The sequence below is a fragment of the Scylla paramamosain genome, chromosome 7 (genome assembly GCF_035594125.1).
Source record: "Scylla paramamosain isolate STU-SP2022 chromosome 7, ASM3559412v1, whole genome shotgun sequence".
NCBI classification, from domain to species: Eukaryota; Metazoa; Arthropoda; class Malacostraca; order Decapoda; family Portunidae; genus Scylla; species Scylla paramamosain.
Window position 1 is genome coordinate 21,708,916 of NC_087157.1, and position 26,663 is coordinate 21,735,578.

General features: G+C 38.6%; 1 protein-coding gene across 4 annotated transcripts in view; it reads left to right on the top strand.

Annotated features, from left to right (window-relative positions):
- The window catches only part of LOC135102203 (serine/threonine-protein kinase atr-like), a 479,415-nt gene that overhangs the window by 178,075 nt on the left and 274,677 nt on the right, over positions 1–26,663 (top strand). For all 4 annotated transcript variants that reach the window (XR_010269589.1, XM_064007031.1, XM_064007033.1 and 1 more), the window contains 2 exons: positions 14,509–14,674; positions 18,911–19,027. Coding sequence is in view for 3 of the 4 variants with exons in the window: in XM_064007031.1 (XP_063863101.1) it covers positions 14,509–14,674; positions 18,911–19,027 (283 nt within the window). In the remaining variant the exon portion in view is untranslated. The remainder of the gene's footprint in view (positions 1–14,508; positions 14,675–18,910; positions 19,028–26,663) is intronic.

Below are 26,663 nucleotides of genomic sequence, written 5' to 3' on the forward strand. Positions count from 1 at the left end.
TGCAGTCAAGTCTCTCATTTCTCTCCTTTTTTTCCAACATTGGTAGGTGTAACCTACTTGGTACCATCTGCTAGCCTGACTAGAGTTATTCTCCTTTTTATTTCCCCTCTTTCTCATTAATATAGCAATCTTAAACAGATACAGAAAAAAAAAAGAAAAGTCTTAGACCAGTATGCAAGAACAAAATCCCAGCTGGCCCCAAAAATATAACTACAGTTATTTATTGATAATTAAATGCTTCTGAGAGTGAGATGATCTTGGGAACTGAGAGTGTGGGGATATGTCTCTCATCCACTCCTCTCCTGGTCCTTACCATGTGACCAGCATAGTGTGGGAGCACTTTGTCTTATTGTTTCTCTGGCAGTTGGTGGTCTGAATCTGGACAAGATGGGTGTGCTAAAGACAGCTGGTGCATTGAAGGAGTTTTGCATTTATATGCCATACTAGTAATTTGGTTTAAGGGCTGGGTAATAGATATATACCTCATGGTTCTGTACCTTGTGTTGGCCAGTATTAGATGACTGAAATACCACTTTCAAGTCTTTCATGAGGTGTGTACAGAGATATGTTCACCAATTCAGTTCTGTGCATTTGTTTATTTTGCATCCTATGTCTGCCCAGGCAGACTTGGCATCCTGCTTGGAGTTGTTCTGTCATTCTGAGGTGAGCTGACTCATTTCTCATGTTCCTGTTTAGTTAAATGCTACTGGTCTTTGTTGCTGTTTGTAAGTGTTATTTGTTGGCCAGTAGATTAGTCTTTGTGGTATTCTGCTTCTTGTTTGGGGACTCTCATTTCTCCCCTGATCTGTCATTTTGAAGGAGATAAGATCAGTTCTCTGGAAGATTTGAGATGAGATGAATATAAACCTGAGTACTGTGATTTTCTGAGGACAGTGGGTAGACTGTTGTTTTGGGGAATTTTTTCCCAGAATATTACACATTATTGTGTTACATCTTGTGCTACTTTCCTTTCTAGCACATGACTGCTGAGTCCATATCAGTTATGTGAGTGAGTTTTGAATTTATATTTCCTCTGTGTTGTGAGGCAGGTGTGGTGATCTTGAGGCTTTTGCTGTTTACAGTCTACGAGTAGGCAGGTCTCATATCTATTTGTCCTTCACTAGGCTATAGGATATAGCCAAGGAGAAGCCAAATAGAGGTGGCTGTTTGTGATGTCCAGAGTGACTCACAGAGAGTGGTGATGTATAAGACTTGGCTACTATGGAGGAAGTAGTGCCTGATGCTTGAGAGAGAGAGAGAGAGAGAGAGAGAGAGAGAGATAGCAGTATATGCAGTCCTTGTCATTATGTTTGCCTGTTTGTTAGACAGTGTCTTTTTGTCACTGTTTTTATTATACACATACACAGACTGTGTGTGTGTGTGTGTGTGCGCGTCTACCTAGTTATAATTTACAGGGCCCGAGCTACACTCATGTGGTTCCGTCTCCATATCTACACTTGTCCAGCTTTTCCTTAAAGTTGTGCACACTTGTTGCCAATACTACTTCCTCTCTTAATTTGCTCCAGACTTCTATATTCCTCTGTGGGAAACTATTTTTTTATGTTACTTAAGCATCTTCCTTTTCTTAGTTTTTTTGCTGTCTCCTCATGTGAATCTAGTATTGTCTTCTTTTCTTTTCAGTAGTTTCTAATTATCAATTTCTTCCACTTCACTCCACAATTTATATATCTATTAAATCTCCCCTTTCTCTTCTTTGTTCCAATGTTGGCAAGTTAATTTAATTTAATTTAATTTCACATGTTAATTCTTTCAGCTCTGGAAACATCTTCATTGCCATCCTTTGTATCCTTTCTAGTTTTTTTTTTATATGTTTCTTCTTGTGAGGAGACCACACTGATTCAGTATATTCCAGCTTTGGTCTAATCTTAGTGGTAACTATCTTTCTCATCATGTAGTAGAATGTTCCAGTGTTTCTCACCATTCTATTTATCTGAATATCTTTTCAACATACTTCTCTGACTGTTGACTATCCTGTTTTGTCACTCTCCAAATCTTTCACTTCTTGTACTTTTATTATTTCTTCATTTTCTATTTCATGTGTCCATTTTCATCTCTTTTCACTTTCTGATTTCCATTACATGACATTTTTCACATTAAATTCCATCCCATTTCTTACTCTAGTCTTAGATTTTATTTAAATCCTCTTGTAGAATTTCACAGTCTTTGTTGTTTCTTATATGTCTTTGTAATTTTGCATTGTCTGCAAACAGTCATGTAACCCTTTACTCCTTCAAGCATATCATTTATGTACATCAAGAAAAGTATTGGTGCTAGCACTGATCCTTGTGGTACTCTATCAACTTTTTTCCATTTCAATTTTAAATCTTTTACTTCCGTTCTCATTTATCTTGCCTTTAAGTAGCTTTCCATTCACTTTATTTTTTTTTCCACTTAATCCTCCTACATTTTCTAGCTTCCATAGTATCCTGTTGTGAAGAACTTTGTCAAAATCTTCTCTACATCTAAATACACACAGTCGACCCATCCATCCCTCTCCTGTGTTATATCAGTCACTCTCGAATAGAAGCTCATCAAATTTTCTACACATCGCTTTTGTCTAGAGCCATACTGTGTTTCTGATATTATATCATGTTTTCTAGAAGTTTTGTCCACTGCTTCTTTATCACTTTTTCAGAGATCTTACATACTATACTTGTCATTGGTACTGGTCTATAGTATGCTCTCTTCCATTCTTTAGGCACTCTTCCAGTTGATAATGAGCACTTTATTATGTCATATACTGGTTCAATTAACTGTTTCCTGCACTCTTAAAGTGAAACCTGGTACTTGTCTGGTCCTGTTACTTCTCTCTCTACCAGTTCCCCCATCTTTTTATAAACTTCTTTGATTCCTGTAATTTCATATATTTGCTTTTTTGTCTCTTTATCTTGTGGTTCTTGAAATTCTGATTCTCCTGTGAAAACATGTTGAAATGTTTAGCAATTCACCCATGTCTTTTGGGTCTTCATATGTTTCATTTCCATTGTTCAACCTTTCTAGTTTTACTTTTAATTAATTTTTTCCATTTATCTTTTTCATATCCTTTCTCTTCCTCTCACCTTATTTTCACACAATTTCTTGCTATCTTAAAGTCTTCTTTACATTTTTGGTTCCAATTTCTTTTCATTTTTATCTAAGCTTTGTCTTTTTTTTTCTTTGCTCTTGCACATCTTGGGTTGAACCAAACCTGTTTTCCTTTTCTTTAGGTTTGTATAGTGGGACATATTTATTCATTCCTGTTTCATATAGTTCCATAAAAATGTCATACTTATCTTGCACATCATTTGCTCTTTTCAGCTTTCCCCTATTCATTTCTTCATAGAATCTCTTAAGATCATCTATATTTGCTTTCCCATAGTTTCTCTTTTTTTTTTTTATATGATTCATTCTCTTCACTGACATTATTATCAGACTCTGTTCCTATCATTACATGGCCACACATATCTCATATCTTAGTTCTTTAGTTAGATCGATTCCTTTCATTAATATTAGGTCAAGTCTTGTTGGTTCATTATCTACCCTATATCTTGTATTTTCAGTCATCTATTGCATCATTGTGTTTTCCATAGCTTCAGAAATCTTTCTCTCCATGCAGTCTCATTTCCTTCTGCCTTGAATGTTTCCCAATTTATTTCTTTGCAGTTAAAGTCACCAACCAAGAGTACTCTTTTATTACTTTTGATTAATTTATTCAAACACTGGATGGTATTTTCTCTTATATTCTCATAGTCTTCCTTGCTCCAAGAATTGTTTTGGATGGGACATAATTATGTTGTTATTACCATCAATATTTCTCCATTATTATCTCCAAGTTAACCCTCATTATTTCTGCTTTTCCTTTCCCATATTTCACTATTTTTTTGTCTTCATCTCATTTTTTGTCATTATCATTACACCTCCCCCTCTTTTACCAGTCTTGTCTCTTCTCCACATATTGTAGTTATGGTTAATGACAATCTGATTTTCTTCTTTTTGCTTTTGTTTTCGCTAAGCACACCATCTTTGAATTCTCTTCTTTTAAAATAGTCTTGTAATTCTGGTGTTCTTTGTAACAGTATGTCTGTGTTGGTATACATCACATTCAGTCCTTCATCTTTACTATTTTCTCTTTTATTTTCATTTATTCCTTTTCCTTTATGTACTATTTCTTTACTGTCTCCCACAAGTTTCTTAAAAAATGTAATCTTTTCTGTTCTTGATTAATTTTACTTCGGCAAAATCACCTATCTGCTGGGCGGACATTTCCCATGAGAGAGAGTGCGTCACGCGCTGCCGGCAGTTGTTTGCTGATCGCCGCGTCGGGCAGACACGGTCATTCTGGGTCATACTGTCTCCCAAGTTTTTGCTGTTTTCTTTCAGATAAGGCCACAATACTTGTTACGCAGGTACAGTGCCTTCAACTTCGTTTCCCGTTTTTGGGGCGAGTTGTATTATTGGTTTATCGGTCTCCACTGACGATGGAACTGTGTGGGAAGCTTACGGCTTTGTTCTTACATTTCTTTAATTTTTTTTCCATTCTTCATTTCTGTTTTTCTTAATGTATATATCTTTGCAGTCTTCTCTTAGTTCAGATGTTCTTTCTAGTATATCTTCTGCTGCTTGTTGTGATCTTAGTCTTATGTTTTGCCTTCCCAGTCAAACAACTTTAAAACTTATTCTTTGAATTTAGTGTCGTCTTCATCATTTAGTTTCATCAACAAATCCTTCACTGTTTTTGTTTCTTTATCTCTTTTCAGTTTGTATGTTATATTTTTCTCCTTTATTCCACGAACTATAACACTTCTCTTCTTATGTGCTGCATCTCTTACCAGATCTTCATCCTTTTTCAGTGCCTTCTCCACTTTATTTTTCTTATTTTAATTTTTTTCATTGAGTTGCTTTTCAACCCCAAGCCCGGATAAATGAGGAGGGTTGCATCTGGAAGGGCATCCAGTGTAAAAAATTTGCCAATACAATGATGCGGATCATGAATGAGAGCAACATACTGGATTGGTTGTGGCCCAGGTTACCAACAACTGCCTACGGTGCTGTACCCCAACAGGGTGCCAGTGGACAGTATGTGACTGTTGGGAGGAGGAGGAGGAGAAGAAGAGGAGGAGGACAGGTTCAGAGGAAGCAAGAAAGAAGGAAGAACAGAAAAGTAGAGATAAGAGTTGGGCCTTTAACTGTTGGCACCATGACTGGTAAAGGGAGAGAATTGGCTGACATGATAGAGAAAAGAAAGATAGATGTCCTCTGTGTACAGGAAACTAAATGGTGGGGAAGCAAAGTGAGGCTGATTGGAGGAGGTTGCAAGTTGTTCTATTATGGTGTGGATGGAAGGAGGAATGGCATTGGAGTAATAGTAAAGGAAAAGTATATCAACAATGTACTGGAAGTAAAGAGGGTATCTGATAGAGTAATGAGTTTGAAGATGAAAATTGAAGGGATACAAATAAATGTGATTAGTGCATATGCCCCACAGGTGGGGTGAGTTGGACAAAAAGGAGGAGTTCTGGAGTGAGGTGGAGGAAGTGATACAGAACATCCCCAGAGAGGAGAGGATTGTTATTGGAGCAGACTTTAGTGGACATATCGGAGAAGGAAGTAATGTTGACAAGGATGTGATGGGCAAATATGGTGTGGGAGAGAGAAATGCGGAGGGACAGGTGGTTGTTGACTGTGCAAAATGGATGGAGATGGCATTAGTGAACACCTATTTTAATAAGAGGGAGGAGCACAGAGTTACATATATGAGTTGAGGAAGGAGTACACAGGCAGACTTTATACTGTGTAGGAGATGCAACTTGAAAGAGTTTAGCAATTGTAAGGTTGTGGCTGGGGGAGAGTGTGTGCAAGACAGCATAGAGTGTTAGTTGGGGACCTGAGCCTGAAAGTGAAGACAAGGAGGAAAGTGAGGACTGAACCAAAGATCAAATGGTGGAGACTAAAGGAGGAGTACAATACAGCATTTAAGCAGGAGGTAAGCCAAGCTTTGGCAGAAAGGGAAGAGGTCAGTTGGGAGGAGATTTCAGAAACGGTGAGAGAGAAAGCCATACATGTACTTGAGATGACATCAGGGCGAAGAAAAAAAGACAAGGAAACCTGGTGGTGGAATGAGGAAGTGCAGGATAGCTTAAAGAGGAAAAGGCTGGCAAAGCAAAACTGGGATAGACATAGGGATGAAGGAAGTCATCAGGAATACAAGGAAATGTGTAGCATAGCGAAGAAGGAAGTGGCAAAGGTGAAGGAAAAGGCATATGAAGTGTTATATAAGTTAGATACTAAGGAAGGAGAGAAAGACCTCTACCAACTAGTCAGACAGAGAGACAGAGATGGGAGGGATGTGCAGCATGTTAAAATAATAAAGGATGCAAATGGAAATATACTGACAAGGGAAGAGAATATAATAAAAAAGATGGAAGGAGTATTTTGAGGATCTGATGAACATCGAAAATGAAAAGGAAAGAAGGTTAAAGGAGGTGGAAGAGTTAAATCAGGAAGTGCCAAGGATCAGTAGAGAAGAGGTGAGGAAGGGTTTGAGGAGGATGAAGGGAGGTAAAGCAGTAGGCCCAGATAAGATACCAGTGGAACCATGGAGTTTAGGAGAGATGGCAGTGGGGTTGGTTAACCAGACTATTTAACGATGTCTTGGAAGGCGAGAGGATGCCAGATGAGTGGAGAAAAAGTGTGCTAGTGCCAATTTTCAAGAACAAGGGAGATGTACAAAGCTGCAGCAACTATAGAGGAATTAAGCTGTTGAGTCATGCAATGAAGATATGGGAAAGAGTCGTGGAAACAAGATTGCGAAGAGTGGTGAGAATCAATGATCATCAGTTCGGATTCATGCCAGGGAGAAGCACAATGGACGCAATATTTGCTCTGAGGATGATGATGGAGAAATACAGGGAAGGACAGAAGGAGCTGCATTGTGTGTTTATAGATCTAGAAAAGGCTTACGATTGGGTGCCGAGAGAAGAGTTGTGGTAGTGCATGAGGTGCTTGGGAGTGGCAGAGAAGTATGTGGAGGTGGTTAAGGACATGTACGAAAACAGCGTAACAGCAGTAAGGTGTGCTGCAGGAATGACGGAGGGTTTCGGAGCGGAGGTGGAACTGCACCAGGGATCGGCTTTGAGCCCCTTCCTTTTTGCAGTAGTGATGGACAGACTGACTGATGAGGTCAGACAGGAATCCCCACGAACTATGATGTTTGCAGACGACGTAGTGATTTGTTGTGAAAACCGGAAAGAAGTGGAGACTGAGCTAGAGAGGTGGAGGTACGCACTGGAAAGAAAGGGAATTGAAAGTGAGCAGGATCAAGACTGAGTACATGTGTCTCAATGGAGGTGATGGGGAGACAATAAGGCTACAAGATGTGCAAATGACAAAGCTTGATGAATTTAGATATTTGGGGTCCACAGTACAGAGTAATAGAGACTGTGATAGGGAGGTAAAGAAGAGAGTGCAAGTGGGATGGAATGGGTGGAGGAAGAAGGCAGCAGTGACATGTGACAGAAAGGTTTCTGCAAGAACAAAGGGAAAGATTTATAAAACAGTAGTGAGACCTGCTATGCTGTACAGTATGGAAACAGTACTGCTAACGAAAAAGCAGGAAGCGGAGCTGGAAGTAGTGGAATTGAAGATGATGCGACTTGCTCTTGAAGTGACGAGGATGGATGAAATCAAATGATTACATCAGAGGAACAACGCACATACGTCGGTTTGGGGACAAAGCAAGGGAGGCTAGGCTGAGGTGGTTTGGACATGTCAGGAGGAGTGACGAGGGGTATGTGGGGAGGAGGATGCTGGACATGGATCTACCTGGCAGGAGGAAGAGAGGGAGACCAAAGAGAATGTTTATGGATGCTGTGAAGGGAGACATGCAAGTGGTGGGCGTGACAGAGGAAGGCACAGAAGACCGAGCGCATTGGAGAAGAGTGATCCGCTGTGGCGACCTCTAAATGGGAGAAGCTGAAGGAAGAAGTTGCTTTTCAATTATTTCCTTAAAGTCAACATTTGCTGTATCATTTTCAATTTTCCAGCTTTTTGTTTCATCCATGACTTCCTCCCTCACCTTCATCCTTATCCTTCACTAGTTCTGCTTTCAAATCTTTATTTTCTTTCATCACTTTCTTTGGTGCTGATTTCTTTCTCAAGATTAAAATGTCTTGATCTAGATGCTACAGGTGAGTTGGGGCAAGTCTCTTTGTATTTCTGGATGTTTGTAAGTTGGAGGGTGTTTGTATTTAGAAGTATTTTGCTGACATGGAGTTTGTTTTGAAAATTGGTTGTTTAGAGGTTTGTTATTTGAGGCTTGAGTTTATGTGCAGGTGTTCCCTTTTTTGTGAACATCCAAGTTATGAACAAGAATCCCTACAAGTCCAAAGTCAGTTTTACACTCAACCACAGGTTCAGAATTGCTGCACACCTCCCACTTAGTGCCATTTTGGCTGCTACCCATGCTGGGCAGCAGCTTAGCGAAGGAGAGAAATGCCATGTTGTTTACATTCAATTCATGATCTGCTGAACACACATTTGACCGTGCTCCAAGATTTCTTTTGCATATTTACATCTTTCTTATTATTAATCATGGCTGGTGATAAGCATAGCTAGTGATGATACTGGTAGTGCTATGAAGCATTAAGCCACCTCAATGGAAACTAAGGTGGTTATAGTGAAGAAACTTAGTTATGGAGAAAAATGATAAATGTAGCCCATGCTTACAGTACACTAGTACAGTACTATCAGTATAAGTTTTTTATCTAATTTGTTTAGTTTCATTATTATGTATACAATATTTATTTTATTAACACAATCTTATTATATTACATAGACATGTACAACTTTATTATATTACATAGACATGTACTCCCAGGATATTTTACAAAATAAAGACCTACAAACTTAACAGCTTATGAACACTCCTCTGAACCCTAACTTGTTTGTAAGTCGGGAAGTGTTTGTTTTGAATAATTACTACCATAGATGAGTATTTAGTATGTGTATAAGTAAATATGAAAAAGTCATTCACTTCCATTACAAAACCAATGTTTAAAGATTATGATTGGATGGAGATTCCTTCCCATCCTCCAACATTCTTCAATTTTATTTTCTTGGCTTTTTTCTTTCCGTATTTTTTTTTTTTTATCCTTTTAAATGATAGTTCTATCAGTGACATCAAAATCTGTTGACAACACAAATCAGCAAGCCATGTTTTTTTTGCAAACTCAGTAGCAACAAATATAAAATGATTTGAAACTGGTTATTTGGTCAGGGAAATTGCACATAAACTCAAATTTAGATAAGGGTCATGTTATACATATCAGAAATAACAATCTTAAGTAAATTATGAAATGAACAAAACTATGAATAAAAGAAAGATGTTAACAGTTATTGTCTCAGCAAATTGTAAGCAAATAACTATAGCACTGAGGTGGCAAGGAAAACTGAAGAAGTAGGCTTTATTGGATGATCATTTAATTTCCTAACTGAATCACACGTTGTGTAACTCTGGTGTATCCCTATCCTCAGTATTCCATGTACATAATTTTGATCAGGTAACAGCAAAAAAGGATACTAATCAATTAAGGATTGGAGGTGGCTATAACCACTTTACCAGGCAAGGATTAGAGGCATTTACAGCCCCTTTGTGATTTTTATCCTAAATTTTGCTACTCTGTCAATTTCATAGTTCCTTCAGGAAATAATCAGTTCACACAGGGAAGCCACAGAATGCCTGACTTTGTATCTTTCTAAAATTTTTGATTGGAGCAGAGCAAACTTAGTATTGTTCAATGCCTCAAAAACTCAATTCCTCCATCTTTCTACTTGACACAACCTTCCAGACAACTATCCCCTCTTCTTCATTGACATTCAGCTGTTCCCCTCTCCTACACTGAACATCCTCTGTCTGTCCTTTACTTATAATCTAAACTGGAAACTTCACATCTCATCTCTAGCTAAAACAGCTTCTATTAAGTTAGGCATTCTGAGTCATCTCTGTCAGTTTTTCTCATCTCCTCAGCTGCTAACTCTGTACAAGTGCCTTATCCATCTATGTATGTAGTATGCTTCACATGTATGGGGGGGATGGGGGATTCCACTCATGATGAAATTAAAAGCTTTTCATCTTGTCAACTCCTCTCCTTTAACTGTCTTCAGCCTCTTTCACATTGCTGCAATGCCAACTGCTCTTCAGATCTTTTTAACTGCATGCCTCCCTTCATCCCGTGGCCTCACTGCACAAGACTTTCTTCTTTCCCTCATTCCTATTCTGTCCATTTCTTTAATGCAAGAGTTAACCAATATTCTCATTCATTCAGCCCTTTCTCTAGAAAACTGGAACTCCATTTCTTCTGTATTTCCACCTTCCTATGACTTGAACTCTCAAGAGGGAGGTTTCAGGACACTTATCCTCTATTTTTTTCTACTGCTCTCGACTCTGTTCAGGGATCGGTACCTCATTGGGCCTTTTTCTTTTTTATTGCAGTTTTGTTGCCCTTGGCTGGTGCCCCTCCTACATTAAGAAAAGAAAAAAATCCTCCCTGCGTGCTAGTTTAAGCTAATCTCTTAGTTTTTTTCCCACTATTAAAGTGAAAGTGATTCTGATAAATCCAATTCCCTGCTTGCTCCCTACCACCCTCACACCTCAGCACCACATGGATTACCTGCTTGCACTCGACCACTTGCTTGTTATAACAGTTTAGAAGATATCCAATTGAAAAAGCATTTAAACTTGAACCCTGATGACTCACCTCTAAATGTTGAGACATATTCTGGAACCTACTTCCTTTATTTTTTTTTGTCCAAAATGATAGCAGATTTGTCCTATAATTTCATAAAAACTTGTTCATTAATAAAAAGATTAAAATCTTACCAGATTCATTTAGTCACCTGGCATCCAAGCAGATATTTTGAAGAATTTCAGTATCTTAATTTTTCCTTCATTTATTTTATTTAGATGACTCCACAGCCATGTTCTCTATCACATAAGGTGAACTCTTTTCTCAGGCCTTTGCTCACAATGGTTGATTTTGGACTTGTATTCTCTTAGTCTCTTCCTTCTGATTACACTGTATTATGTCATTTAATGAAATCATTTGTAGTGATGCATTCATTGCCTTCTTTGGCTTTGATCCTCTGAAGCATTCATTGCCTTCTTTGGCTTTAATCCTCTGAAGGTTTGTGGGCCAGATGGAGTCCTTTCCATTGATCTCTGAAACTGTTTCTATGCTCTTTTCCAATACTGTTCAGTTACATTTGCCTTTCTTTTTTGTTGAAAGTTTGTCTCAATACAACCTCTTCCCAAGAAAGATGACTTTCACCCCTTGAAATTTCAACGTGTAGCTTTGACCTTTCTTTCTAAAGCTTTTGAATTTATCCTCATTGGGAAGATTCTGAAGCAAGTCTACATACTTGTTTTTATCATCAATATGAATTCTGCAAAGGATGATCTACTGACAATCGTTTAGTTTCCTTTACTGAATTTTGCTCATCATCTCTAGGAATTTGGTGAAACCTTTCCTGTTACCTTAGACATATCAAAAACCTATAATGAACTCTGGCATGAACCTTTAATTTTTTACTTTCCTCCTCCTCTTATGGTTTCAGTTCATCTCTCCACCTTTATTTAAAATTTCTTTTCTATTGCTGCAGTGTTAGAAGGTCATTGCTCTCCCAGATTCATGAATAGTAGTGTTCCACAGGCCTTTATCTTATCTCCCAGTCTCAATTATTTGTACTTAATTTTGCCAAACAGATTCCTTCCTCTATCCACTTCTTTCTTTCTTTCTTTTTTTATTTATTTTATTTTTATTCTTTTATGTAGGAGGGACACTGGCCAAGGGCAATAAAAACCCATAAAAAAAAAAAAAAACTGAGATGCCAGCCTCAGAAAAGGGTCCAAAGTGGTAGTCAAAAATTGAAGGATAGGTGTCTTGAAGCCTCCCTATTGAAGGAATTCAAGTCATAGGAGGGTGGAAATACAGAAGCAGGCAGGGAGTTCCAGAGTTTACCGGAGAAAGGGATGAATGATTGAGAATACTGGTTAACTCATGCATTAGAGAGGTGGACAGAATGGGGGTGAGAGAAAGAAGAAAGTCTTCTGCAGCGAGGCTACAGGAGGAGGGGAGGCATGCAGTTAGCAAGATCAGAAGAGCAGTTAGCATGAAAATAGCGGTAGAAGACAGCTAGAGATGCAACATTGCAGCGATGAGAGAGAGGCTGAAGACAGTCAATTAGAGGAAATGAGTTGATGAGACGAAAAGCTTTTGATTCCACCTTGTGTAGAAGAGCAGTATGAGTGGAACCCCCAGGCATGTGAAGCATACTCCATACATGGACGGATAAGGCCCATGTACAGAGTTAGCAGCTGGGGGGGTGAGAAAAATTGGCAGAGACGTCTCAGAATGCCTAACTTCATAGAAGCTGTTTTAGCTAGAAATGAGATTTGAAGTTTCCAGTTCAGAAAAAGGGTGACCGTTCTTATCCCTCAAACTACTGTCCTATTGCTTTAATTTCCTGCCTATCTAAATTTTTTAATCTATCCTCAACAGGAAGATTCTTAAACATCTATCACTTCACAACCTTCTATCTGATCGCCAGTACGGATTCTGTCAAGGCCGCACTACTGGTGATCTTCTGGTTTTCCTTACTGAGTCTTGGCCATCCTCTTTTAGAGATTTTGGTGAAACTTTTGCTGTTGCCTTGGACATATCAAAAGCTTTTGATACAGTCTGGCACAAAGCTTAGATTTCCAAACTACCCTCCTACAGCTTCTATCCTTCTTTCTGTAATTTCATCTCAAGTTTCCTTTTCGACCATTCTATTGCTGCTGTGGTAGACCGTCACTGTTCTTCTCCTAAATCTATTAACAGTGGTGTTCCTCAGGGTTCTGTCCTATCACCCACTCTCTTCTTATTATTCATCAATGACCTTAACCAAACTTCTTGTCCTATCCACTCCTACATTGATGATACCACCCTGCACTTTTCCATGTCTTTTCATAGATGTCTAACCCTTCAGGAAGTAATCATTTCACACAGGGAAGCCACAGAAAACTCAATCCCTCCATCTATCAACTCAACACAACTTTCCAGACAACTATCCCCTCTTCTTCAATGACACTCAACTGTCCCCCTCTTCTACACTGAACATCCTCAGTCTGTCCTTTACTGAACTGGAAACTTCACATCTCATCTCTAGCTAAAGCAGCTTCTATGAAGTTAGGCGTTCTGAAACGTCTCCACCAGTTTTTCTCACCTCCCCAGCTGCTAACTCTGTACAAGGGCTTTATCCATCCACGTATGGAGTATGCTTCACATGTCTGGTGGGGTTCCACTCATACCGCTCTTCTAGACAGGGTGGAATCAAAAGCTTTTCATCTCATCAACTCCTCTCCTCTAACTGACTGTCTTCAGCTTCTCTCTCACTGCCGCAATGTTGCATATCTAGCTGTCTTCTACCGTTATTTTCATGCTAACTGCATGCCTCCCCTCCTTCCACGGCCTCGCTGCACAAGACTTACTTCTTTCTCTCACCCCTATTCTGTCCACCTCTCTAATGCAAGAGTTAACCAGTATTCTCAGTCATTCATCCCTTTCTCTGGTAAACTCTGGAACTCCCTGCCTGCTTCTGTATTTCCACCTTCCTATGACTTGAATTCCTTCAAGAGGGAGGTTTCAAGACACTTATCCACCAATTTTTGACCACTGCTTTGACCCTTTTATGGGACTGGCATTTTAGTGGGCATTTTTTTTTATTAGATTTTTGTTGCCCTTGGCCAGTGTCCTTCCTACATAAAAAAAAAAAAAAAAAACTGACTCTTCAGTCTCTCTCTCTCATCGCCGCAGTGTTGCATCTCTAGCTGTCTTCTACTGCTATTTTCATGCTAACTGCTCTTCTGATCTTGCTAACTGCATGCCTCCCCTTCTCCCATGGCCGCTGCACAAGACTTTCTTCTTTCTCTCACCCCTATTCTGTCCACCTCTCTAATGCAAGAGTTAACCAGTATTCTCAATCATTCATCCCTTTCTCTGGTAAACTCTGGAACTCCCTGCCTGCTTGTGTATTTCCACCTTCCTATGACTTGAATTCCCTCAAGAGGAAGGTTTCAAGACAATCCTTCAATTTTTGACTACCGCTTTGGACCCTTTTCTGGGACTGGCATCTCAGTGGGCTTTTTTTATGTACTGTATTTTTGTTGCTCTTGGCCAGTGTCCCTCCTACATAAAAAAAATAAATAAATAAATAATTAATTATAAGTAATTTGCATTTGGTGATATCCCTACAATTCCATTCTCCTTTTTTCTTCCTGACACAGATTTAATTGGGACTAATTCTAATCTTTCACAGCCATAAGACAAGTGATCTCAATTGGAGAGGGTATTATCATGAGCTCATCCTGGTAGTATCAAAGGAGAAGTCCTTGTTTTCATTATTATAATGGTATTTGATTAATGATGCTTCTGGCCTTTTATTTATGACACTGATCAGTAACCTTATTTGCAGGAGTCCCCTCAACACTCGGCTTGGTGCCTTCATCAGCAGTCAACTTCACTACTTGCTGCCAGCGTTAGTGGTGAGAGCAGCAAAGGAAAGTAAGCCATGCCTGTTGCAGGAGCTTGCCAGTTGCCTTGGATACCGGCTCAGGGACATCCTTATTGATCACTTTCAAGTGGGTCAAAATCTTTTTTTTGTTGTTAACTTTTATTTATATATTTAATAATAATAATAATAATAATAATAATATCAGGTTTATTTATCAAGAGGCAGCAGACAATACAGTGATAGTCGCTGAAGGGGTCTTGATTTACATGGTATACATATTCACATATATATATGGTATATATATTTACATGGCAGCAGCCTCACCGCTTTTACAGTGTGGACATGATTGAACTGCATGCGATATACTTTTTTGGCAGAAGCTGCACCATTTACATAGCTTCACCACTTTCATAGTGTGGACATGATTGAACTGCATACGATATACATCTTTGGCAGGAGCTTCGCCACAGAATAACAAACACCTACTGGGGGATCGAACATGGGACCTTCCGCCTCCCAGTCAGGAGCGCTACCCGTTACGCCACGTTTATGTATTTTGTTATTACTGTTCAGATAGTTTTAATTATAATTGACTTTGGACACCATAGGTGATGGGTAGCCATGAATGTAGCGAGCAAAGCACTGTATGGAGCTGAATGAACTGCCATATGTACAGATGTGACATCAACACTGAAGGAGGAGGGGTATCAGGAGTGAAAAGAGGCAGAGAGTAAGATACCACCACCACTACCTTATTTAGAGTTCTAGGCTCCCTGTTTAGCCTGGTTTCTATCAACCTCTTTTGCTGGCCCTTAAACTCTATTTCAGTAGTTTTTGATTGAAGGGAAAAATAGTCCTAATTTTATTACTTCCACAAATTATTTAGGCAGTATAGAAAGAGAATGTGCAGAAAATTATTTAGACATGAAGTTGATCCTTGAGCATGATGACAACACTACCCAATCCATGGTTGAGCGGTTAGAGAAGCTGAAGCTTGTATGTGCAATTTTGATATCAAAGATGAGGCAAACATCATGGTTGCATCTGCAACCATGTGAGGGATGTAGGAAGTCAACTGAGAAGGTCAAGAAGACACTGTAAGCCATGTCTTAATGTTAATCTTTTTGTGATCCATGAGCATCACAATAACAGAAAGCCACATGCTGGAGAGCTGCTAGACATGTTTGGCTGAGCTGTGGTGCATTGCATTCATGTTCATTGAAATGAATGACAAGACCATTGCCTGTGTCAGAAATATATTTCCAACAGGATAATGATTTAATAGTGATGGGCATTGTTATCAATTTAAGTTTAACAATCCACCTAAAAGGTAATTAAACCAGCAAGGGTCTGGCCAGATTGAACAGATCCAAACTCCCAGAACCAAGCTTTTATTAGCCCACTCTAAATGCAGTGTAGTTAGTTACACTGAAGGGTCAGTAGCAATTACACCCCAGATCTCAAGCAAGGCAGTCACTCCTCTCCCACTCTGCCTACTACTACTCCAGGTGGACATTCCACCGAAGATTCCAACTAAGTACCTAGACAAGTCTCAGGCCTATATAATGTTATCTAAGTTATAGGTCTGTCCCTCCCCCCAAAAGGTAAATTCCATCCCACTATAACCTGGCATTAGCCTGTTCATGCTAAATAGTGTACCTGTGTTGCCTGTGCTTTCACAACTGGACTGCTGAAGGACATTAGCTAGCTGCTGAGGGACAGATTGCTCTTATACTAGACAAGATTTTGGTGCATGTCGGGATGGACATTGGGGATGACACCCCCCTTTACATCAATAGAGACGTGCTTTGAAACAGCATTGCCCCCAGGAGTTATGTCTTGTGGTTGCTGCAAGTATGTGATGCTTTGTTATCCTGCCTGGAATTGTTTAGTTCACCACCAGGGTGGAGAAGCAGTATTGGGATACTCCTGGCAACAAGTGAGATTTTACAAGTGTGATAGTTTGGGACACTTTGCCTCTGTCTGCTCAGTAGATTAGTATGGAAATGGACATCATTACCATAGTCATTTCCTGGTGGTCATCTCAGTGCTGAGATGAGCATAGAAGGTGTGCAGTGTTATATTCTAGTAAGCACTGGTTGCTTATGAAACATTACTCATGTCTTGTGCTGCAATGCATGGGAGAAGGATGCCATGGGCATGGCTACTATTGAGTGTGAGGGAACAGGCCCAGTGTGCATCTGCTTAGCAGCAGAGCTCTTATCAAAATCTGTGTAGCTAAAGAGTCTCTCAGTTTGATATTTATCCTTAGTATGGATAGCATCAAGGCATCAAGGTTACCGTCTAATGCCCAGGATTGCTTATCTTTTGGTGCAGAGGTGACTGAGATTTCTGCTGCTTACACCATAAGGGAGTTGATGGATGTAACTTTTGTACAAGTACTTGTAATTCTAAAATTAAGTCTGGTGGCAGCTTGAAAGTGGCCTGAAGCCAAGCAGCTTGGTGTCCTGCAAAATCATGTAGAAGTATATTCTATACTAAATGAGGCAAAAAAAATCTTTTTTTGAAAAAGTACTACAGAAGTGGATAGAGGATGGTTTGCTGCTCTTTTATGTTAAGAATAAACGTGGAACAGCAATGTCTAATTGTGAAGGACATTGTTGTGAGAAGTCCAATGTTAAGTCCAGTTTTACTTCCCACACCTTTCTCTTCACTAGTTTCTGCAGACACTGCACCTATTACTTACTATCAGTTTAACACTGACATCCACTTTTATTTCCAAATCCTCAATTTTCTTACCACTTCCATGCCCCAAATCAACATTTTTCTCTGCCTTTTGTTCTAGATCAACATTAGGATAAGTTACTTCATCAGTCCTTTTTTCCAAATCCACATTTGTTTTATTTTTTGTTCCAAATCCACATCTGCATCTTCTAAATTCACATTTATATTTGTATCATCTCATTCCCTAGGCCTTGTCTTATCAACTTGAAAGAGTGTCTGCAACCTTCATTTTTCATTCTCACTGATTTTTTATTTTTCTTTGCATTTTTGAGCTGATTTATGGGAAGACATGTTGGAAGACGTCATTAATCGTTTAAGGGAAAATTGTAGGAAGTCTCGTTCTCATGATGTGTCTACTTCATAAGCATTATTCTGGAAGAATGAGCAAAAAATTACTGCACAGCCACTGCAAATATTAATCCTACAAACTACATTTTTTTTTTTTTTCCACCACATGATTAGATAGTTTTTCAAGAGAAAAACAAGAAACAAAGGAGATTTCAGAAACATGTCTCCCATGTTTTTGCACCACTTCTCTCACATTACCTTCTCGGTTTCTCTCATGATGCACTTCGCAGACAACATACAACATACAATCCTACAGGCTACAATCATACCAGTAATGCGTAGAAATGATGAAAAGTAGACTGCAAAAAACACGAAAATAGCATACCCAAACATTCACGTGATGTTCATGGACACAAAGAACTACAGCCTATGTAGCAGCTATCTCCCATAGGTCATATGCATATAGTCTATAAATAGTCTACTCTACCTGTGAAATTCAGGTTTTTGCCCAATTTGACCCTATTATATATATATATATATATATATATATATATATATATATATATATATATATATATATATATATATATATATATATATATATATATATATATATATGTATATTAAAAACTGTGTAGAGTACTTTTTTTTCTGCCTCCAGCATACTTACCCCCGCCCCCCCCAACCTCTTGGTGTGCCAGCATCTGAGGATAGTGATGGTAGTGTAATGGATGAGCATTATGAGCTGACTTTGATGAAAAGTGAAAAGTAGTGTTTTACCTTGATCTTATTTTATCTCAGGTTAGTTTATGCAAAAAAAACAAAAAAAAAAAAATGAGAAATGAAAAATCAACCATACCCAGCATGTATCTGAACTCTACATTTGGCTGATGAAATATGGGTTAATGATCTTTGTAACTCTGCCATTAATAATCATACTTCTTGCTTTTTTCAAATGATAGTCTTTCTGCATTCTTTCCAGAAGCTCAAGTCAACTAATGTGGATTAAAAACTAAGGAAATAAATTTTGTGTATTGAAGTACTATTTTTTTTTTTATTGTTATGTTTATATTTGTGCCTATTACCTATTACACCCAGGGTGTAACTTTCATGATTTCTTGTAGGAAGCTTACCAATAAATACTTATAATAAACACACATATGAGCATAGGACTGCTCTCCTCTCATTCTTGCCAGGTTTTTTTTTTTTTTTTTTTTTTTTTTTTTTTTTTTTTTACAAACTAGTATATCTTGACATTGGAACAAGTTATACAACATTTATTTGTGGACAAAATGGAGGCACTGAAAGTTTATGCTACCACATTTTTCAGCATATTTTGGCTCATCTAGTATTTCACCACTCAGAAGAAGAACAAGAGGCTGTGTTGGATTTTATAGCTGCAACAACAGAAATCCAGATTCATAACATACGACGATGCTCAGTCCAAGTAAGTCATTTACTTAGATTAAATAGATTAAGACATATGTACACTGTTATACTTGATCAAATGAGTTTTCAGGCAATGACAGACACCCAGAATATTTGACACCTGTGGTGGATCTGTTCTTTGGCATCCTTTTCCTAAAATATATTTTCAGTATACAATTTTATGTCAGTATTAAATATTTGTTTTTGGTACCAATATAAAATTAGTTTTGATCTATGACGGCAGTATTAAACATTCACTTCTCGTCTATCATACTTGTATTGACGGTACATTTGGTCCAACATGCCATTATAGAAAATCTGCTCTTGGTTTACAATCTGATGCTGGTATTTATGTGTTTTTGGTCCATGGTAGCAATATTAACTCCCAGGATGCCAGTGTTGTAAATTTATGGTGGCAGGCAGTTGCACGTTGTGTGCCAATGCTGTGTATTTATGGCGGTGGTTTAAAAACATTGCTGTGGCCATATTTTGACTAGGAGGTTTTTCATATTTTATCAGGACACTTTTCATACCTCTACCCTTGCCTCTTACCGACAATCACCACCCCTTCCTCCCTTACAAAGCCAGTCCCCATCCCTGACCTGGCTGCAGTACAGGGAGGCTGTCTTGCTGCACAAAGGACATCTCTAAGATGTGTCAAATGTGTAGTAGTGTGTATATGAAATGAACAAAACCTCAAAGGCATAAGTGTTTTATCATATAAGAAATAGTTTTAAGAGAAGAGGCATAAAACACATACTTTAGTGACTCATAAATCACCCCATGAATGAAAAAATTGCCTAAAATTATTGTATACATGTTATTTACTTCTAGTTATTTATTTTTATGATATCTGTTGAAATATGACAACTTGCACACATTTTCAATTAAATATTTTTGTGCATCAAAACACAAAACCTCTGACTTTGCATATACTTAGCTCAGTTCATAGGCTCACACAACCTCTCTTAACCTGTGCCAGACTTCTATGTACTCCAATCTCTTGCATCCCATGCCTTCTGCCTCCTTAGTGACATATGACTACCTTCTACGGATCTCTGAAGTTGGCTCAGTAGGTCTCCTTGTGTGTGCAAGTCTACAGGGTGTAACACTCCAAATATTGGAAACTTTCAGTACCTAAAAATCATGGGAAATCATAAGAGGTGAATAACAAAACATACTTTCAAATGAGTGCTGAGTGCTCTATAAGTACCTTCTAATGACCTGCAGAGTTGGCTTGGTGAGTCCTCTTGTGCATGTAAGTCTATAGGATGTAACACTCCAAATATTGGAAACTTCTGGCACCTAAAAATCATGGAAATCATAAGCAGCAAATAACAAAATGTATCAGTTGTATGTTTTTTAATCTTTCTATACATTTGTCAAAAAAATCCAAATTTGCTCAACACCAAGGGAAAGTTTTAATGAAAAATGCTTGGCACCCAGTGGGTTTAACATTTATTTAGGGTGATGATGATGCTAATGTTAAAGATTCAGTATCAGTTTGTGAATAGTAGTTTTAAATCATTGTTTTTGTCTATGTTACCAATATTAAACACCTGTGTTTAAATATATAAATATCTTTATGTATTTTATGAAGTAAATCTAGAAATTAGTTTAAACATATGCAATACTCTAGGTATGAAATATCAGATATGCTTCCTCCATTCATCCAACACACACACACACACACACACACACACACACACACACACACACACACACACACACACACACACAAAACAAATAAATAAATAGATAGAAATAATTATTTATCTTTCTGTATATCAGACTGGAAATAATTACAGTTATACCTGGGTTACCGAACATCTCCCTTTTGAACAACTTGGTTTTCAAAAAAAATTTTTAACTCATAATTACTTTGGTTGCCATACCATAATTCAGTTTTTGAACAAAGTTATTTAATTTCAAATACTACAAGACAGCAAAAGTTGCCATTTATTACTAATTCATAGTTTCTATAAATATTTCCTTCGTTTTTATATATTTGGAGAAGAGACAGGATAAAACAGTAATTCAATCTTTGAAATGTGTGATCCCATTAAAGAACCTCGATGTAAACAAACAAGGTTTGGTGCTCAGGAGTAATCCTGAGCCTTTTGTGGCTCTCTCTATGAGCCACAATCCCATCACTATTGCACAACTGCATTTTCCCACTACCTCTTCCCAGCAGCAAGATGTCTAAATGTTATGATGACCTTCATTTTGGCAGTGAGTGGGTTGTTCCTCTCTGTCACTTTGTAAGGCTCACTTGATCGGTGACAAAGAGAATGCCTGCATGGTCTAAACAATATCATTTGATGAGTACTGTGTCAATAAGTTCATTCAATACATCCTTTCTGGATTAAAAATTTCTAAGTTGGAGATATTGTGGAGCAGCCATCTTAGCAGTGGGAGCATCGATCATTACCTGCTGACATGGTGGATGGGTGTCAGAATGGATTAATCTATTTTACGAGTACATTAGTTCTTATGAGAAAAATAATTTTGGTTTTCGAATATTTCGGATTTCGAACAGCATTCAGGAACAAATTAAGTTCAAAAACTGAGGTTCCACAGTATTTCATGTTTTTGTATATCAGGCCAGCAATCCCACTTGGGATGGTCCAGATGAAGCACTGCATTCTCATACATACATCATTCATGCTCTTAGCCCTATCAAGCTGTGGTGGAAAGGGATAGTCTCATGGGACAAACGAACTACACCCCCAAATCTTAGGCAAAGCACAGCTTGCCACATACTTCCACAGCAAGGCCCAACTGCATCCTCTGGTTTACCCATTCCCCTTCATGATGAGACTGTTCCCTATCCCACACCTACTCAAATCCATACTCATAGACTACAGCAGATGCAGGGTATTTCCTATAGAGTGCTGTGTAACCCCACTGGGTCAATGCACCATTGGTTGACAAAACCATTTAATTTACATCCATCCTTTTGCCCCTTACCTCTTAGGCTTTTTGTTATTTTACTTTTACCATCATTCTCTTTCAGCTTCCTCCTCCTATAAATGTTCCTAATCTCCTCCACCAGTCTTTTCAGCTTCCTCTCTGAGTCAGCCTCCAGAGCTACATCATCAGCTAATAATAGCTGACTATCACTGAACAAACTCAGGCCTTTGCCTAAAACTCTCATATTCACCTCCTTTATTATATCATCCTTTTATATATGAATTGCTTGCTGGTCCATCCTTTAGTGAAAATTCAATCTCTTTTGATGAAGTCAAGGAGGCTATGGCAAGATTGTTGGGGGAAAGGCAACTGATGTTTGTAACACATGTGGTGCTACCCAAAGCTAGGAAGGGGTCATGATACATGGGTTGTATGAGGTTCTGACTGCCTTATGTCACTCAGATACCATTCCTTCTGACTGGTAAAGGGGGTTGGTTGGCTCTATCTGGAAAGGAAAAGATGACTGTCAGGACTGCAACAGTTATAGTGGTGTTAAACTGCTTAGTATGTCAAACAAGGTGCTTGCCCATGCATTGCTGATGTCAGTCCACAGCCATTCCACTTGCTGAAGCATCAGAGATCTAAGCCATCAGGGTTCGCTTCAACAATAGACTTAAGGAGGGCCCCAACATCCGGTAAATATAATAATCTAAAAAAAAATTCCTTCCAAATGATAAGCCTCCAAATCCGGGGCAAACTTTGAAATGGGGAAAATAAACATCTGTCATTGCACACAGTTTATTTCATCTTCTCTATTTTCTAAATGTTTTTCATTGTAGATTGAGGGATATGTTTGACAGTATTACATGTTTTGTACCTTTCCTTAATCAAGTCAATCACTTTCTGCTTGTCATATAAACTATATTTTTTAAATTTCTTACCCTTTTGTTTGTTTTCTCTTTACTTTTGATCTGCCAGGCTTTTTAGATACCCTACCACTGTTAGGTGTACCTCCAGAACCTCCCACAATCACCATTATGTAGCAGATTAAGGATGAACTCTGCCACACACAAGACAAGGTCATTAAAGACAAGTCTAGGCTAGGCAGATAACAGTTGTGAACTAAAAGGTAATGCCAATACGGTGTATGCGCATCAGGTAACAGTTTTTATTAATTTATTTTTTTAATGTATTTTAATGTATTTTTTACTGGATTTTTATTGCCAAGGGCAATAAAAATCCAGTAAAAAAAAAAAACACTGAGATGCCAGTTTCCAAATGGTCCGAAGTGGTAGTAAAAAATTGAAGGATAAGTATCTTGAAACCTCCCTCTTGAAAGAATTCAAGTCATAGGAAGTGGAAATACAGAAGCAGACAGGGAGTTCCAGAGTTTATCAGAGAAAGGGATGAATGATTGAGAATACTGGTTAACTGTTGCATTAGAGAGGTGGACAGAATAGAGTGAGAGAAAGAAGAAAGTCTTGTGCAGCGAGACTGCGGGAGGAGGCAGGAAGTTAGCAAGATCAGAAGAGCAATTAGCATGAAAAAAGTGCAACTTTCCAGTGATGAGAAAGAGGCTGAAGACAGCCAGTTAGAGGAGAGAAGTTGATGAGACAAAAAGCTTTTGATTCAACCCTGTCTAAAAGGGTGGTATGAGTGGAACCCCCCCCCAGACATGTTAAGCATACTCTATACATGGACAGACAAGGCCTTTTACAGAGTTTGCAGCTGGGGGGTGACAAAAACTGGCAGAGACGTCTCAGAACGCCTAACTTCATAGAAGCTGTTTTAGGTAGAGATGAGATGTGAAGTTTCTAGTTTAGATTATAAGAAATGGACAGACCAAGGATATTCAGTGTAGAAGAGGGAGACAGTTGAGTGTCATTAAAGAAGAGAGGATAGTTGTCTGGAAGGTTGTGTCAAGTTGATAGGTGGAGGAATTGAGTTTTTGAGGCATTGAACAATACCAAGTTTGCTCTGCCCCAATCAAATTTTAGAGAGAGATCAGAAGTCAGGCATTCTGTGGCTTCCTTGCTTAACAACCTATCCCTGTTAGGTGTACCTCCAGAGCCTCCCACAATCACCATTATGTAGCATATTAAGGGTGAACTCTGCCACACACAAGACAAGGTCACAAAAAACATGTCTGGGGTTGGCAGGTAGCAGCTGTGAACTAAAAGGTAATGCCAGTACAGTGTATGCACATCAGGTAAGAAATGACATCATCCCATGAAGGCTTGCAAGTGACTAACTCAAAGTGTACTGAATTCCGCTTGGTAAATCTCAAATGTTAAATAAGTTTTCTTGCTTTAGTTGAGAATTACAGATGCTCCCTGACTTATGAACATCTGACTGATAAACATCTGGAAATACAAACAAGAATCCCTGCTAGTCCAAATTGTTTGTCAGTTTACCACAAGTTCAAATTTGCTGCACATCTGCCTAGTGCCAATTTTGGCTTTAGTAGTCGTGGTGGTAGTAGTATAATTATTATTACTATTATAAATTGAAACATGAGTGATACAGAAGACGTATGCATGTGTATGTGTGTGTGGTGTCTGCATGTGAGGACAAGTATTTCACACCTTAATCATCTGACTGCTCAAGGAAGGAAGAGCAGGTCTCTCTCTCTCTCTCTCTCTCTCTCTCTCTCTCTCTCTCTCTCTCTCTCTCTCTCTCTCTCTCTCTCTCTCTCTCTCTCTCTCTCTCTCTCTCTCTCTCTCTCTCTCTCTCTCTCTCTCTCTCTCTCTCTCTCTCTCTCTCTGCTCATATACTCATTAAATGTGTTGATTTAGTACTATAACTTGCCATTCTGTTATCAGCACACACTCCAAGATTAACTTTTTTTTTTTTTTTTATTGGCAGATGTTAGATTTAGATGTTGCCGCCCTTCATATAGGTGATTAATCTATATACATGATATACTATAAATTACTAATTTCCTTGCCAGAAATCAGGGGTTGGCCTATACTCAAGATCAAATTATACACAGTGAAGTATGGTATATATGAGAATATGAAATTATAAGGCACACTGACTTACATATATGAATTCACATATATCCAGACATTTACACACACATTCATACACAAACACACACACACACACGCATACACATACACACACTGTCATGGCAGACAGAGAAGTCAAGGCAAACAGGCACTTCTAAAAATCCAGCCATCTATATTGCTGAGAGCTACCCTAGTGGAAATAAAGAGGTGAGAGTTCACGCTGGTTTTACTCGTTGCTGTCCCATCTCCAAAAGTAGCAGTTAAATTGTTATAATGAGCGGTGAAGAGGGGGCTACTTTGGTCCCCACTATGTTGTTTACACCAATGGGGACCATCCCAAAGGGAAGACAGAGAGACTTCTTGGGATTTGGGGAAGAGGACCAAAGGGTCAGGGAAGCATAGATGAGAAGGAGAATTATCACATTGGAAACTGAAATGAAGGAAATGAAGGATAGATTTGACAAGATGGAGAAGACAGTTGAAACTTTGATCACCAAGAAGAGGGTGTGGAAAGGTGTATACATAAAAAACAAATGTTATATGAAAAGAAATCAATGGAATATGAAGGCAAAGTGGAAGAGCTAAACATAAAACAGGAAAATTGGAAGAAAGAACAAGAGGAAGAAAAGATCAATTTTAGGAAAATTGTGGAGGAACAAACCAAGGCACAAAGCTAACAGAAAAAGTTGTTCAAGTTATAAAACAGAAAGAAAACTTGGTGAGAGACACTGTGGATAAGAAAAAAACTTGTGGTATTCGGCCTGAAGGAAGAGTGTACACCTCAGAGGACTGAAAGAAAAAAGAAGGAAAAGAGGTGTGTGGAAAAATTAGTGGAGACATTACAAGATGAAAAAGAGCTGACTGGAGAGATCAAAGAAATCAAGAGATTGGGTAGATATGTTGAGGGTGGACAGTGTCTTATGAAAATAAGGTTTAGGTCACAAGTGGCAGCTGAAGAAACACTGAGTAAATCCTGGATACTGACCAAGGTGGAAGAATACAAACAAGTGTGGATAAAAAAAGATAGAACCAGAGAAGAGAGATATACTATAAATGAACACCTTTGGAGGGTCATGGACATGAGGTTGAGAAAGTGATACAGGAGGGAAGTAAATGCAGAAGGGGAAGACTAAAAGTAGCATACACTAACATAAATGGACTAATGTTGGCAGTGTTGGAACTAGAAGAGGAGAAACTGGACATCATGGGAATCACTGAAACTAAATTGGCATGTGAAGGGGGTATGTTAAATATTGGTGAAGGAAAATACAACCTGTGGAAGAGAAATGGAAAGAATAAATGGGGAGGAGCTTCTAGTCAGGAAGGATTTATTAGTGGAATCTGTCACATATGGGGGATGGAGGAGGCAGAAGTATTGAAAATAAGCTTAAGACAGAATATGGGAAGATACCATAATTTTGTGGTGACTTATGTTCCCCCCTATTCCAACTCTTGGAGAGAGGATGAATATAAGAAAATGCTTGAGGACACAAGGACATGTTTGGCAGAGCTGCTTGAGGAAAATGATAGGGGAAGTAAAGACGTATCTTGGGAGAATTGGTCCACAGAAGGCAGTGAGTCATCATGGGGGAACAAGCTACTAGACCTGGCTATTGAAGATTTCCTGACACAATGGGTTACAGATGACACAAGATTTAGGGGAAATGAAGCACCTTCAAAGCTCGATCTAATTTTCACCAAAGAACAAGAAATAGTAGAAGACCTTTTAAA